The sequence below is a fragment of the Genypterus blacodes genome, unplaced genomic scaffold (genome assembly GCF_046128005.1).
Source record: "Genypterus blacodes isolate CSIRO-AG114 ecotype Tasmania unplaced genomic scaffold, CSIRO-AGI_Gbla_v1 ptg000005l_1, whole genome shotgun sequence".
NCBI lineage: Eukaryota > Metazoa > Chordata > Actinopteri > Ophidiiformes > Ophidiidae > Genypterus > Genypterus blacodes.
In genome coordinates this window covers 2,172,380-2,186,977 of record NW_027466819.1, presented here as the reverse complement: position 1 = coordinate 2,186,977, position 14,598 = coordinate 2,172,380, and the positions used below count along the sequence as shown (strand labels likewise).

Here is a 14,598-nt window from a genome sequence, read left to right as displayed (position 1 = left end):
CTAAAAATAGCGACTGTGCCACGTTCTGCACCGTCACGACCTCGGAACAAAAGGAACAAGAATCCGACACTCTTCAAAGGCTTCACACAACAGAAACTACAGGCAGAATCCATCTTGACGTATGAGATGAACTCAGTCCTCCTCTTTTTACAATCGGATAAAAAGTACTGCGTACGCTTCAATTCACTCTTTTACTAATTCAGCTGACTGCAGTAAAAAGTGAATCAAAGCTTAGAGCCTGAAGCGTCCCGGCTGTCTGCACAGATCTACACACACACACACACACACAGACACGCACGCACACACATCGCGTCTTTGTCTCCTTCGCACCAAACTTCAAAGTGAATTTGACTTCTGTTTCCATTTGTAACGAGCAGACGAGGGTTTCAAGGTGATTATCACTCAATAACCTGCTTTTAAATACTTCAACCTAAAGAGCTAAGCGGTGAACGGCGGCGCAGCGGCGACGAGCGCTTAGCGTGTTTAGCGTCTCGTCTCAGCCGTTTCAGGTGAGAACGTGCTTCACTTCCTGCTGAGCTTCATCTGATGTCAGAGGTTTGACACTGGAGTCAGCAGTTGTATTGGGGGCTTTTGATTCCGATGCTGAACGATCATTTGAACTCAGTAAAGTGAATCTTGGGAGTGTGTGGGAAGAAAAGAAGCCCAGGAATGTTTGAGGCTGCAGAAATCCTGATTTTTGAGACGGGACGCTCACGTTCGCGCTGTAACGAGGCTGGGCGGCGGTGTCATGGAAACGGGCCGCCGAAACACAATTTGGATTTTAAACAAAAGCAGCGTGAAGGGCGACGCTGGCGTGAAGCACACACACAAACACTTAACTCTGCTTTGTTCAGCGATTACAGCCGGGGTTCATTGAGCTGCTGCGGCTACAGGAGACGCCGTTAAACAGCCAATCAGAAGAAGAAAGGAAGTTTAACATCGACCCATGAGAACAAACAACAATAACCTTCGTTTCTATGGAGGCGTCTCCAGGAACGAACAGTGCGTCTTGGGTTCTAAACCTATTAGTGTCGACCAGAGGAGAGAAGAAGAACCGAAGTCGGATCCTCCTCAGTGATGAACACTCAGAGGGAGCCGATCAATGTTTGGTTGATGTTTTATTCAGGACGAGTGTGAAGTGTCTGGGAGACGAGTGCAGAGCTGCGCCTCCTCCACTTTTAGTCAACGATATCAGGAAATGTTTGACGTGTTTAGCTTGAACCCAGACGGCGATACCGTTACCGTAGCAACGCGATTCCCATCTTATCGGGAGGAGTCGAGCGACTTCAACGACTCGAAAACTGGCAGAGGAAGAGTGCAAAGTCAGAGGGAGGAGGAGAGGAGAAGGTAAAAGCTTGGAGGGAACAAAGCAGGATTAGCAAAACAGATGAGGAGCGTCGCTCTCCGGGGACGAAGATCAAGACAAAGACCTCGGATCCAGAATTACACACACGCATGACCTGCTGATTATCATTGATTTAAAGCTCGATAATCAATTAATCTCACTTGACACGCTGAATAATTTCAGGCGGCGTCTTCGGCACCTGAGGGACGGCGATCAGACACACAACTCCAATAAAGGCGGAACGCCGCTAAGCTCTTCCCAACTGTTCCCCGCTCCCGTCTCACAGCCAGGGAGATTAACGGCGGCTCAGCGACCTCAACGCGCCCCAATCCTCTCACTCCAGACGCCTCTGAGCCGCTCCTGGTTTCACTGGAGGCTTTACGTCCCGTCTATCTCGTCTAAGTCGTCTATCTCGTCTATCAATGCGACTCCGGCCCACGACGGCGACGTTTCAGGAGAATCAAATTGTCCGGGGTCTCAAGTAAACACGGAGTTACACCACTACACACAGATTAGGAGGCGGCGTGAGTAAAGCAGAGGCAAACATCCACATTACAGAGACTTTAAAAGGCTCCCAATCCTCCGGAGCGACACTGAAAGCTGACCGGAGAGTAAGCGGCGTGAGATTCGGCCTTGCGACAAATGAGTGCGGTGAAGCTCTGGTGTTGGTTGTCTGTCATTTGTGCATCGATACCTAAAAACACTCCAAAACAAAGAAGGAGAGAGTGAATTTTCGTTGCGTTGTTGATTGAAACAAAAAGGCTTGAAAGCCGAGAGGAGAAAGTCTGGAGAGGCTGTTTGGGAGACGAACGCTCCACAATTTCACCAGCGGATTTTTTTAATGCCGCTGCCACGAGGTGATCGCTGGGCTTTTCCTGCACCGCTATAATCTGAAGTGACTGGTTCACATCCACTTTACAGCCCGACGCCGAGCAGAACATCCACATCACTGACACAACGCATTAGCGCCACCGCCGCCACCGCCGCCACCGCACCGCCACAGCGTTACGGCTGCACTTACTCCTTCTCTCTGGACGCTCCTGCAGGATCCATCAACATTTGGTCCGCACCGTTAAATCTGTTAGGTCGCTTTACGCAATGACTGTTGTCTCACTTTGTGGCAGGAGAGAATCGCCCAGAACCACACACAGATACGTGTACACACACACACACACACACACACGCACACGAGTTGCACATTCAAACCTATGGTGCAGATCGTTTGTGATTGTGTCGCGGGCGAAACGACAGCAGGTTTAAGAGAGCGGCTGGTTTAAGTGGGTTAGTGTTGGCGGCTCCATGAGGCGAGTTAAGGACCGGAGAGGGACTTGATATTCTGCAGCTGCGCCGGTTAGAATGTCATCCAGGGAGGAAGAGGAGGAGGAAGAGGAGGAGGAAGAGGAGGAGGACGAGTAGGAGCGAGTGGGAGGACAGGGCCCAGATTTACAACGGGGAGACCTGGGAGAGACGCTGGCGTGCCTGAGCGCAGGTCCAACACGTGCTGCGCTCACCTTCACGCCAACCCACACACACATTCACACACTGGCTCGGAGTCTGAATCACATTAATTGCTTTTTTCCGCAGCGCCGGTTTGCACTTTAGCGCTGCGTCCAGACGCGGCCGTCTGTAGCTCTGATTAATGTGGAGACAGACCCTGTTTGCACATCATTAGTATTGCTTGAAATTCACCCACCTGGTTTCTCTTCCGACACTTTTTTCCCGCATTTACACTCTGCACACACACACAAACACACACACACTGATTGCTCTCTAACCCGGCGCTCATTATTCTTTGTTAAGAGGCGGAAATGTGTGCAGAAAAAGCTCCACGTTTACGGACGGTGTGTTTCTTCACACAGCTGATTTTCACATTTTAAGGCCTTTTTTCCTCTGCAGTTAAATATTCCCCCTCCTGGTCTCACTGTATTCCGGAACATTCCCAGTGTCAATAGAAACATTTCCCTGCTCTTTGTGTCTGCTGCTTCACTTTTAATGCTCTACTTTATATTCTGTTGCGTGTTTTTTCCCGGTTAGTTTGCGTTTTTCTGGCTGGATCTCATTACTTTCTGCTGCAGCAGCAAACCTCCTTTCCTCACCGGGATCAATAAACTTTCATCTTATCTTCTGCTGCCTTTTAAGGATAATGTATTTTTCTTCATAAGGAGAGTAAATAAGCAGAGTGTGTGTGACGGCGGTGTAAGACAGACTGATAATGCGTCCTGACACACGGAGCTTTGTGCCACGAGGCTTATCTGCCGGGAGCACGGAGGCGTTTGATGTAATAAGGGTTATTGGATGGAGCCGCCTTTCTACCTGAATGGAGGTGCAGGTGTGTGTGTGTGTGTGCGCGCGCGCCTGTGTGCATGCTCAGAAGGGTTTTGTCCAGTGGAGCTTATTGAATCAGGCTCAGCCAAAGCTGAGCGGGGGAAATGCGTTTACGAGGTTTCGTAAACGCCGCCGTTTCCATAGAAACCGAGACACGATGCGAGGTGAAACAGACGGCGGAGCGCAAGTGATGACGATGATTTATCTGACAAACTTTGTGAACTTGTGTGGGACTTCATCGAGCACGGAGGCAAATCCTTCACTCGGCGGTTCTCGATGACATCGTGCTTCTCTGCAGCAGGGAGGGGAGCTCTCAGTTTGTCATCTTTCTAAAACCCACAAGAGCAACACATTTCTGGAGTTTATGTGCTGTTTGGATTTATAGTCTTCATCTGCAAAGTCAAGTTAAATGCGGCGGAGCAAAACTTTATCTGTATTTCCCTCTGAAGTGAAGCGAAGCGAAGCAGAATGAAAGAAGCTCAAACCGGCTCATAGTTAGGGTTCCTGCCTCAATCATTCATCTCAGGTTCGCTTCCTGTTCTGTCATCGGCTGCCTTTGAGAAATAGATTACAAGATATTTAGTCTTGTAAGGTAACGAATAAAGCTCCAGTCATAGATTCCAAATGGAAATCCAATAATCAACACAATGTCCCTCCCTCCCTGCCATCCTCTCTGTTTGCTCTTCCTCTTTGCTGGGTTTTGACCCGACGATCAGCTCAGCCTGACGTCTTATTTGTGTTTTGGGGCTTCCAGTGGCCTCCTTTAAATTAGATAATTTCACAGCAATTACCAGCGTTCAGTGCGGAAATGTGATGTTATTACACGCCTGCTCGGCGGGAAAGTCTTGCTCGGATTGAGAGCGGTGCCGTGCCGATTTTGGAGGACGGATCACAGCCGCATGTGGCGAGGAACACAAAGCGCCCCCAACTCCCCCCCGCGCTCCGCTTTCTCTTTAATGGCTCGACGTGATGAGCATGACATTACAGATATGTAGCCATGCTGAAAATACATCGGGCCTGAGCTCGCGTTTCAATCTGCAGCGTGGGGGGCGACAGTGAGGGGGGGCGACAGTGAGGGGGCCGACAGTGAGGGGGGGCGACAGTGAGGGGGGGGCGACAGTGAGGGGGGGGGCGACAGTGAGGGGGGGCGACAGTGAGGGGGCCGACAGTGAGGGGGGGCGACAGTGAGGGGGGGGCGACAGTGAGGGGGGGGGCGACAGTGAGGGGGGGGCGACAGTGAGGGGGGGCGACAGTGAGGGGGGCCGACAGTGAGGGGGGGGCGACAGTGAGGGGGGGCGACAGTGAGGGGGGGGCGACAGTGAGGGGGGCCGACAGTGAGGGGGGGGCGACAGTGAGGGGGGGGCGACAGTGAGGGGGCCGACAGTGAGGGGGGGCGACAGTGAGGGGGCCGACAGTAAGGGGGGGCGACAGTGAGGGGGGCGACAGTGAGGGGGGCCGACAGTGAGGGGGGGCGACAGTGAGGGGGGGGCGACAGTGAGGGGGGGGGCGACAGTGAGGGGGGGGCGACAGTGAGGGGGGGCGACAGTGAGGGGGGCCGACAGTGAGGGGGGGGCGACAGTGAGGGGGGGCGACAGTGAGGGGGGGGCGACAGTGAGGGGGGCCGACAGTGAGGGGGGGGCGACAGTGAGGGGGGGGCGACAGTGAGGGGGCCGACAGTGAGGGGGGGCGACAGTGAGGGGGCCGACAGTAAGGGGGGGCGACAGTGAGGGGGGCCGACAGTGAGGGGGGGCGACAGTGAGGGGGGCCGACAGCGAGGGGGGGCGACAGTGAGGGGGGGGCGACAGTGAGGGGGGGGCGACAGTGAGGGGGGCCGACAGTGAGGGAGGGCGACAGTGAGGGGGGGGCGACAGTGAGGGGGGGCGACAGTGAGGGGGGCCGACAGTGAGGGGGTCCGACAGTGAGGGGGGGCGACAGTGAGGGGGTCCGACAGTGAGGGGGGGGCGACAGTGAGGGGGGGCGACAGTGAGGGGGGGGCGACAGTGAGGGGGGCCGACAGTGAGGGGGGGGCGACAGTGAGGGGGGGGCGACAGTGAGGGGGTCCGACAGTGAGGGGGTCCGACAGTGAGGGGGCCGACAGTGAGGGGGTCCGACAGTGAGGGGGCCGAGAGTGAGGTTCTCTATCTACGCTCTCTCCTTGTCTCCACATCCAATACACAAAGCAATTATAAATACACTCACGTCCTGTCTGCCCTGTAAACACACTGCTTTCCTCTGGAGGGGAGTCGCTTCACATTGGAAGCGGGGGAGGAGAGGGGGGAGGAGAGGGGGGAGGCGGGGGTCTCTGTCACCTCAGGGTGCAGATTGCATCAACAATCTTCGGCGGATTCGTCTCGGTGTCACGCTCCTTCGCTCTGGAGTTGGAGGAATATTTCAGGGTCAGACAGAAACGTGCGGCTCCTTCCTTCGGCTCTTTGCTCGCTGGCGGCCCGACTGACGTGACCGCTTTAAAGTGTAAAGCAGCAGGAAGTGAAGCTGTGCTCGTCTGTGCCAGCAGAAACTTGGCCCTCCGCCTCACAGTGCAGAAGGAGCGACGGACAGAAGCAAAAACGGTCTCAGCTGTGCGTGAGCTCTTCACCCGGGCTGACATCCGATCGCACGTCCGCGGGGTTAAAGGTCACCTGTATCACCTCGCAGGATTCCCTTCGTTGCTTCTCACACTTATTTGGGGTCGCCCTGGTGCAAGGCGGCGCCGCGTTAAGAATTCTAGTCAGGAAGCGGAGAGAAACGTCCACTCTGCACCAAATCTTACAGACTACAGATCTATAGAAATGCAGTATGTGTCATTCAGATCCTGCTAATATGTACCAGGATTGTTTTTGACTCATAACTTTAGGATTTATTCTCAAATAACAACATCAGTATTCACCTCATAAGTCCGGCGTCTCTGTCTCTGTAGATAATGAACAGGAGATTGAATTTCTGGACTAACTTCGTGTTTAGTTTTGTTTACATCGTACACACACAGAGTGAAGTGGTCTGTGGGAATCCTCCCCTCCCTTCGCCCTCAGGGTCTCTCCTCCCTGACTCAGCTCTGGGATTCGTACCTGACACCATCAGTAAGCACGTCAGGTCCGTCCGAGCGGCAGAGGAGCTCAAGTTCACAAATATTGAACAAAATCTCCAAAGATAATAAGAAAAATGTAATGAAGCCGTTAAACTGAAGGCTGTTTCCTTATAAGCCCCTTTGGAGTTTGAGTCGGAGGCACTCGGGGCTCTGATGAAGTGGAGGGCTGGAGATGATGAAGCATGATTACACACGCGTGACTTCCATGGTAATAGAACGGCACGCAGTCAACAGAGAGCCTCGTCCTCCGCCTCGCTCATCTACATTCACCGGGACCGACGGCGGACGGAAACGTGACATATTTGACTCTTTTAGTTCTTCGTCTTCCTTTGATTCACCTTCAAGCAGCATCAGAAGGCATTTAAACAACTTAAATCAAATCAAACAAAGAAAACAAAGACGGGGGATCAACTTATATTGGGTTATTATTGAAGATCAACCTGTGAAATCCAAAGTCATTCATTGTTTGTCTCCGTTATAAAGGGTTTTTGTGTTGAGGGTTTTTGTTGTCTCCATTGTTGCCTGCTTCTTCTTCTTCTCCAAACTGCCACGGCTCCTTTTCATCCTCTGGACAGGTACGAGACGACTCTCCGCTTTAATTGATTCTGTCTGAGCAACCACTTTTCATATCGCAGCTAGATTACATTAGGAGCTGCTTACTGCCAAGAGTCTGACGAGCAGAGAAAGAGACGACAGCTGCCATCAGCAGGAGACGCCATCACCGCCGCCGCCGCTCTTTGTTCCCCTCTGTCTGCTCTGGTCTGAATCAGGAGCTTCTTTATTGCAGCGCTGCATTTACTCTTGGTTCCAATTTGGTTTTTCAGAGCGAATCCAAATATCAACAAAAGCCGTGTGGGAACACTCACTGCACTCCGTCGGTCAGGAGGAGGAGGAGGAGGAGGAGGAGGAGGAGGAGGAGGAGGCTGTTTTGTTGGAGCGGCGGAGGGAGAAACCGTACCTGAGTCCAATTCAGCCAGATTAAAACCAAGCAAGGTGTGAAAATGGGAAGAGGAACGCCTGTGCTTACAAAAAAATAAAAATAAAACCCAAGCTTCACACACACACACACACACACACACACACACACACACACACACACACACACACACACACACACACACACACACACACACACACACACACACACACACACACACACACACTGCTCTCTTATTCTACACAGTGTGGGCGTGAGGCGGTGACTTATGTCTGACCTGAGGCTAAATGACATCATATTGATCACTTCTACAGACTGGGAGGTCAACTGGAGGTCAAGTCGCTTTGTCTCAGGAAAGGAAATCACTACATAGAGCGGCAGCAGCAGCCCTAATGAGCCTCTACAGGAGCAGCCGTCTCCTGTCAATCCCTCTATATGAGCATTTTTTAACTAAAGCTTTTCTTAATGTCTTTATGTTGTTGTTGTTCTCCCAATGTTCAGTTTGTACTTAAAAATCAAGTAATTGTCAATCTAATTACAGACTGAATGCCTTGCCAAATGGTTGGTGGAAGCATAAACTCCAGGCAGACAGCAGCAAATGGGCCAGAACTAAATAAGCCTAGTGTTGTGCTCTAATTAAAGTTTAATGGAATTTGTAAAGGAGGTTTAAAGGTTAAAAGGATTCAATGTTAAAGCTCACGGTTGGAACGAAAGAAACAGACGATCACAGTGACGAGCAGCGGAGGCCTCCATGTCGAAAACAGGGAGGGAAGATCTGCCAGAACACACACACACACACACACACACACACACACACACAGGCCCCGGGTCAGCTGGGCCCAGGTGGCGGCGGCGTTATGTGACAGCGTGATTTAAGGCTTCTGTCGTTGGACGGTCTGTTATCTTCCGGCTGCTAACGGAGGTCGCGGCGATACGGCCCGATGGGGGGGGGGGGGGGCGGAGCTGATAACGGTGGAGGCTCAGCCCTCGGGGGCCGCCGCACAATTACACCAGTCGCATGTTTAACAGGCACCCGGTGTCGCCTCTACGTGTCCGGGCCGGAGGATGTGGATGAGGATGAGGATGAGGATGAGGATGTTTTGCTGTTTTTGGACGGACGCGTTGAGACAAATGACCACGAAAACTGATAACGCCTCTGACCGGATATGAACCCACGATATTAGACTGAGCTGAGCTGTGAAGACGCACGTGTCACTGTGTTACATCATGACAAATACACAAAAACACACAGGTATTCACCTTTAGAGTCACTTTTAGAATCAGGTGTGTGTGTGTGTGTGTGAGAATCCTCAGCTTGTGGTGTATGGATTAGTAGGACGATGAAGGTTTGATGAGGATGATTCTTACAAAAATCTAACTTGAACCCTGTAGACCAGATGGCCACATACTGTATTATTATCATTATTATCATTATTTATCCTCTCGCTGGTTAGAATGAGAGCGTCTTGTAGTTTGGGGTCGCTCATAAACTCATAAGCGTCCGTCTCTGAAGGTTTTGAGGTTTAATTTCCTTCCTGATGTCCTAACAACGCCGCCGCTTCCTGTAGAATCCATACATGTGGCTTTATATTACTGTCAGCGGTGGCTCGGTTGACTGGAGACGCAGTCAGCCGGCGTTTCTTTCCGCCTGATCAGCGAGGAGAAGCCGAGGCGGCGGCGGCGGCGGCGTTGTCTACGTCTCCTCTGGCTGCTCACAGCCACGTCTGTATAATTAGAGTTCAGTTCGATCGCTGTTCCATCTCTGCCAAACAGATGATTATCAGAGCTAACACCCAGTGAATACACACACACACACACACACACACACACACACACACACACAGGGGGGGAAAGCAGCCTGGGTGCCGTTGAGTGTTTTCATTCTGTTCCACCATTTCTAGCAGAAGTATTGAGTTGTGTGTGTGTGTGTGTGTGTGTGTGTGGAGCAAACATCTGTGACCTCTCATATCAGCAGACGCCACTGAGACGCTGCTCTCTTCCTTCTCTTTCTTCTCTGCATTGTTTGGTCGCTCAGCCATTGTTCGGCAGCAGACGAGCACAAAGCGGAATTTGGTTTAACCTCGAGTCGCCACGGTAATGTAAAGAATCTTCATGATAGAAAGGCTGCAAGGTTGACAGACACAGAGAACCGAGCCGCCCAACACCAACGAAGAAGAACAGACACGTGTAGGATTCACGTCTCAGCGCTCATCACATATTCATAGATTTGGTTCGTTGTTACACCCGGAGTTTGTTCTCTGTTACCAATCAGTGAGGAGTGAAGCAGGAGCCCAGGAGCATTAATGACATTCTCCTCCTCTTCCTCCTCTTCCTCCTCTTCCTCCCCTAATCCCACATCTCTATCTGAGCTCCGTGAGCCTCCGAGTCGAGCCCAAGGAGGATGCTCGACATGAAATTTACTGTCGAGCCTGCATCTTAAACGGGAAAGCAGACAATGAGGCGGAGGAGGGAGGCGGGCGCTCGTTACCCAACACTCACTAATCCTCTTAAGAAGTGGCGCGAGGTCTCGGCGCCGCGTGGGAGAGACGCAGGAGGCCTCCAGCGCCGCCGTAATGAAAAGGAGGCGAGACTGAGAAATGAGGTTGGCAATAAACAACAGCAGCCCGGTTCTCCTCCTCATTAACCTCCAATTCTCTTTGGAGGCGGCAGAAACAACGCGGCGACGCCCTGCAGCTACCAGAGGCTGCCGAGTCGCCAGGAAACAAGAGCGCCTGACACGGAGGACAACACGGAGAGACGCTCCGTTCTGTCACATGTCAGCAGCGTCTCTGACCTGCCGGTGTGAGAGAAACACGACAAACCTGCGGCTCACTAACGCTCGCCATCATTCATCTTCTGACGGCGTATCGGAACAAAATTTCACGGCACTCTGGAGCGACGAGCCGGACCGGCGGACCGGAAACCCGTGAGAGCAGGTGTTTGTCTTGGCGCCGCGTGTTGAATCGCCTCGCCAGATGCCGCGACAAAATGTCTCCGTCAAACAATGAAGGAGGAAGAATTCAACCAAACCATCCTCCCAGAACTTTCAAAGTCGTCGCCTCAGCCGGCAAAACTCTGTCAGGGAAGTTTGCGAGCGCGGAGAAGCCGACTGGCGCCTCATTAAGCGCTCGCCGCCGTTTGGCCGATGTTTCCTTTGTCTCATGAAAGCCTCTCTTTACAAAACGGCCTCCGGCTGCTTTGTGGAGCCTCCGAGGGGGGAGAGTTCTCACTTTTGATGAGACTTCTGGAACGCAGAGAGCTCTGATCAGACCGCCAGTGTGTGGCAGGTCAACCAAAGTCAAGATTACGCCATGAATATCACATAAAGAGAGCGCAGGAAGAGAGTTTGGTCTGGATGAGACGTCTGGCAGCCGCTGTGCTACAGTGTGAAGTCTGCAGGAGCACAATGGGGAACGACCATTAAAGGAAAAGTCCTGAACTGGATCTTCTACTTCTGCTTCTTCTACTACTTGTATCACACACCAATAAGTTCAGACTCAAGTTAGACCTATAAGTACTAATTCAAATCAAATCAATCTGTATTTCCCTCCCACATGTGCTGAGTGTGTGAGCAGGGGACCCAGATGTTGTGTGGGTGTGGCCTCACCTGTCTTTGCCCGTCTCCTTCTTGAACGCCATGTCACAGTGGTTCATGCGCTCCTCCGTGGTGATGAAGATGCGAGCCTGCGGGTAGTTCTCCGCCGTCTGCCGCAGCATGTTGTACACGATGCCCTTCCCGTCCTTCCGCATGTTGCGCAGCGGCCCCCACACCACGTAGACGGTTTCGTTGCCCTGGCCGAAGAAGAACTGCGGCTTCTGCAGCAGCAGGGGGACGCTGGTGTGCGAGACGACCCTCAGGGTGGTGCGGCGACCGACGTCTTCCTCGAAGCCCCGCGTGGGAGCGTTGTTCATCCTCCAGATGCAGTGGGAGCGGTCGATCTCGGGGCCCGCCGCCTGGCCCAACATCTGGCCCGAGCTGGACACGATGCTGCACAGCTCGCAGTGCAGCTTCAGGGGCTGGAGGAGAGGGAGAGGAGGAAGAGGAGGAAGACTCTGTAAGTGCATAATATCTCTTTGTTGTGGGGATTTTTGGACGTAAAGCCAAGATCTCCTTTAACTTTGTGGCGCCCAGTGTCCTCATTTGGGGACGGCCACCTTCAGCTGTCAACCATAAGGAGGCGTTTTGCTCCTTTGTCGCCCCTGAACTCCTCAGCATCTTCACCTCTGAGGAGTACAAAGCTTTTCTGTCTCCGTTTGCATTTTTTTTACACAAATGTGTGTGTTCAGTACTTTGGTCCGTGTTGTAGCTGTAAAGTGTAACGTGTGTTTTATAAATGAGTCGACTTTAACCTGACATTAACCTGAACGCGTCCCAGCTGGAGGAGCGGCTCCTTACTCAGCACGCCGCCTGAAGGGTTGACATTTTAAAAAGCAGCGTTAAGAGTAACTTCACTTTGTCCCGACCTCACGCGGCGGCGGTCTCGCCTCGCTGTGGTGATGTACGGCATAAGCATTACTCTGTGTGTGTGTGTGTGTGTGTGTGTGTGTGTGTGTGTGTGTGTGTGTGTATGTGTGTGTGTGTGTGTGTGTGTGTGTGTGTGTGTGTGTGTGTGTGTGTGTGTGCGTGATCAGACTTGAAGCTGAAGCCAAATCTTTGCGTAGTTTCAACGTTTCGTCCATCGGCGATCCGCGAACGCAGACAGTCGATGAATATTTACTCAGCTGCCATTTTATTATCGCTGCTGTTATGTAAGCTTGCGACATTCTGCTTCCCTTGTGTGTGTGTGTGTGTGTGTGTGTGTGTGTGTGTGTGTGTGTGTGTGTGTGTGTGTGTGTGTGTGTGTGTGTGTGTGTGTGTGTCGGACAGAATACACACAAATTACTTTATGGGCTCGGTGTTCCTAATAAAATGGCGGCGGAGCGTGTAACACTGTAGCGCTTTGACATTTGTCTCCTCTGTGTCCTGTGATAATGGACGTGTCCGCCCGCGCACAAACGTCCTCCAAACGCAGAGCATTTAAAAGGAGGAGGAGGAGAGGGAAGAGGAGGAGGAGGAGGAGGAGGCGGCTGATGAAATTTGCACGGACAAATGGTTTTTGTATGAAAGCAGAGTGAGTCAGGAGCAGAAAAGCTTAGAGGGGAAAATAAACCTTGTGAAATAATAATTGTATTTTCTATTGATTAGCACTGTTGATGTGTTTGTGCTGCAGGCGGTGCAGGAAGACAAACACACACACACACACACACACACACTTCCTCCACCTGATGCAACCACGCAAACGCCTGCCTGAGTGTCATGCTGTGGCTGACCTTTGACCCCAGGAATACGACAGCGGGATTTTTGGCAAGAGGCTCAAACAAAAGGAACATAAAAGCAAACACACATTTCGTAATTATCTATACAGACGCTCATCAGAGGTTTACAGCCCAATAAAGAGCCTGGGTTTATTTTCTGAGACTGATGCGGCCAGAAAACATTGACAAAGTTAATTGAACGTGGGACCACAAAGGTTTGAACAGTCGGAACACAGAACAGATCCATGTTGTGTTTTTGTAAATGGCCGAGAGGCTTTTTGCAATAAAAGGAGAGCAGAAGATGGAAGGACGCTCGTCACTCGTCTACGCTTCCTGTAATTGCTCAATAATGGCTCTTAGCTTAGAGAGGGAGAGGGAGTAGGAGAGGGAGAGAGAGTAGGAGAGGGAGAGAGCGTGAGCGAGAGAGAGAGAGGGAGCGAGAGAGAGAGACGTGTCTGCATCCGAAACGGGAGATTTACGTAATTGAGGCAAACACGCTCGGTTTGTTTTGATGAGATCAAACTTGCTGAAGTGAACGAGAGGAGAGGAAAGTTGGGGCGGGGAGCAGAGCACAAGCGCGGTACGGTGACTGAGCGCCGGCGGATCGTTTGCTTAATGGAGAATAAACAGCCGCCACGCCGCTGGTTTCAATACAAATGTGTGTGTTTGTGCTGCATTACAAAAACACTCTGCCTCTCCTGCTTTCAGCGAGCAAACGGAGTCCCACAGGGCCATGCATCACGTGTTACTGCTACAGGCCTGAGTGTGTTTTATTCCTCAGGTCACACACACACACACACACACACACACACACACACACACACAGGCCCTCACCTTCCTCCTGGCGGCCTCACGCTGACTATCTAGATCAATAACTCTGGCAGATACACACATTTTAATTGGCAGGTGGATAATTCAGCCACTAGGGGAGAAATGTGAAATTGGAATAAATGTCAAATCTTACAAATTGTTCATGAATCTGATATTAACAAAAAGGATTTAAAGGATCGCAGAGCAGTTCGCTAAAGACGAGAGGAGCAGAACATCGTGGTTAACTTTGCTTTAAGCTGAATCCAGATGTGGAAGGTGTAAATCCAGAGGCTGGTCTGACCGGAGGATCATTACTGCCTGCCGTGTTTACTCCTTTAATTAAGAGCAGGATGAGGGTGACAGACGTGACCTTGGCGAGAAGTCGATTTAATCAGTCAATCAGACGTTCGGCTTGCTGATTTGAAAGCAGCGTCTCCGTTTCGTTTTCATTTCAAATCCGCTATAATCAATCAATCGTCTGATTTCAAAATGCAAATGAAGGAGCGGCGTGCTGGTGCTGCGCTACGTTTCATCACCATCACGCCGCCGCCGCCGCTCTGTGTGAATTTGTGTTTCCACCGTGACTTTGACAGCCGATGATGAAAGTTACAAACTGGAAAGAGAAGAAGAAGTGTTCTGTGTCACGTAATAAACTGGAGATACATTTCAATCTGAATGAAGGATTTCTCTTTAATATGCTCCGTCCTTGACTGCAGATAGCAGAGTGAAGAGTTTGCTCCTCCAATAAAAAACGAATTCCGATCGTCTTGACCTTGTTTCCCTCCGTGTTGTGGATTCACT

General features: G+C 51.6%; 1 protein-coding gene across 1 annotated transcript in view; it reads right to left on the bottom strand.

The window, feature by feature from the left end:
• Positions 1 to 14,598, bottom strand: part of st6galnac3 (ST6 (alpha-N-acetyl-neuraminyl-2,3-beta-galactosyl-1,3)-N-acetylgalactosaminide alpha-2,6-sialyltransferase 3) — a 48,392-nt gene that overhangs the window by 13,150 nt on the left and 20,644 nt on the right. Inside the window, exon 3 of the mRNA XM_076149390.1 lies at positions 11,300 to 11,709. Coding sequence (XP_076005505.1) covers positions 11,300 to 11,709 — 410 coding nt within the window. The remainder of the gene's footprint in view (positions 1 to 11,299; positions 11,710 to 14,598) is intronic.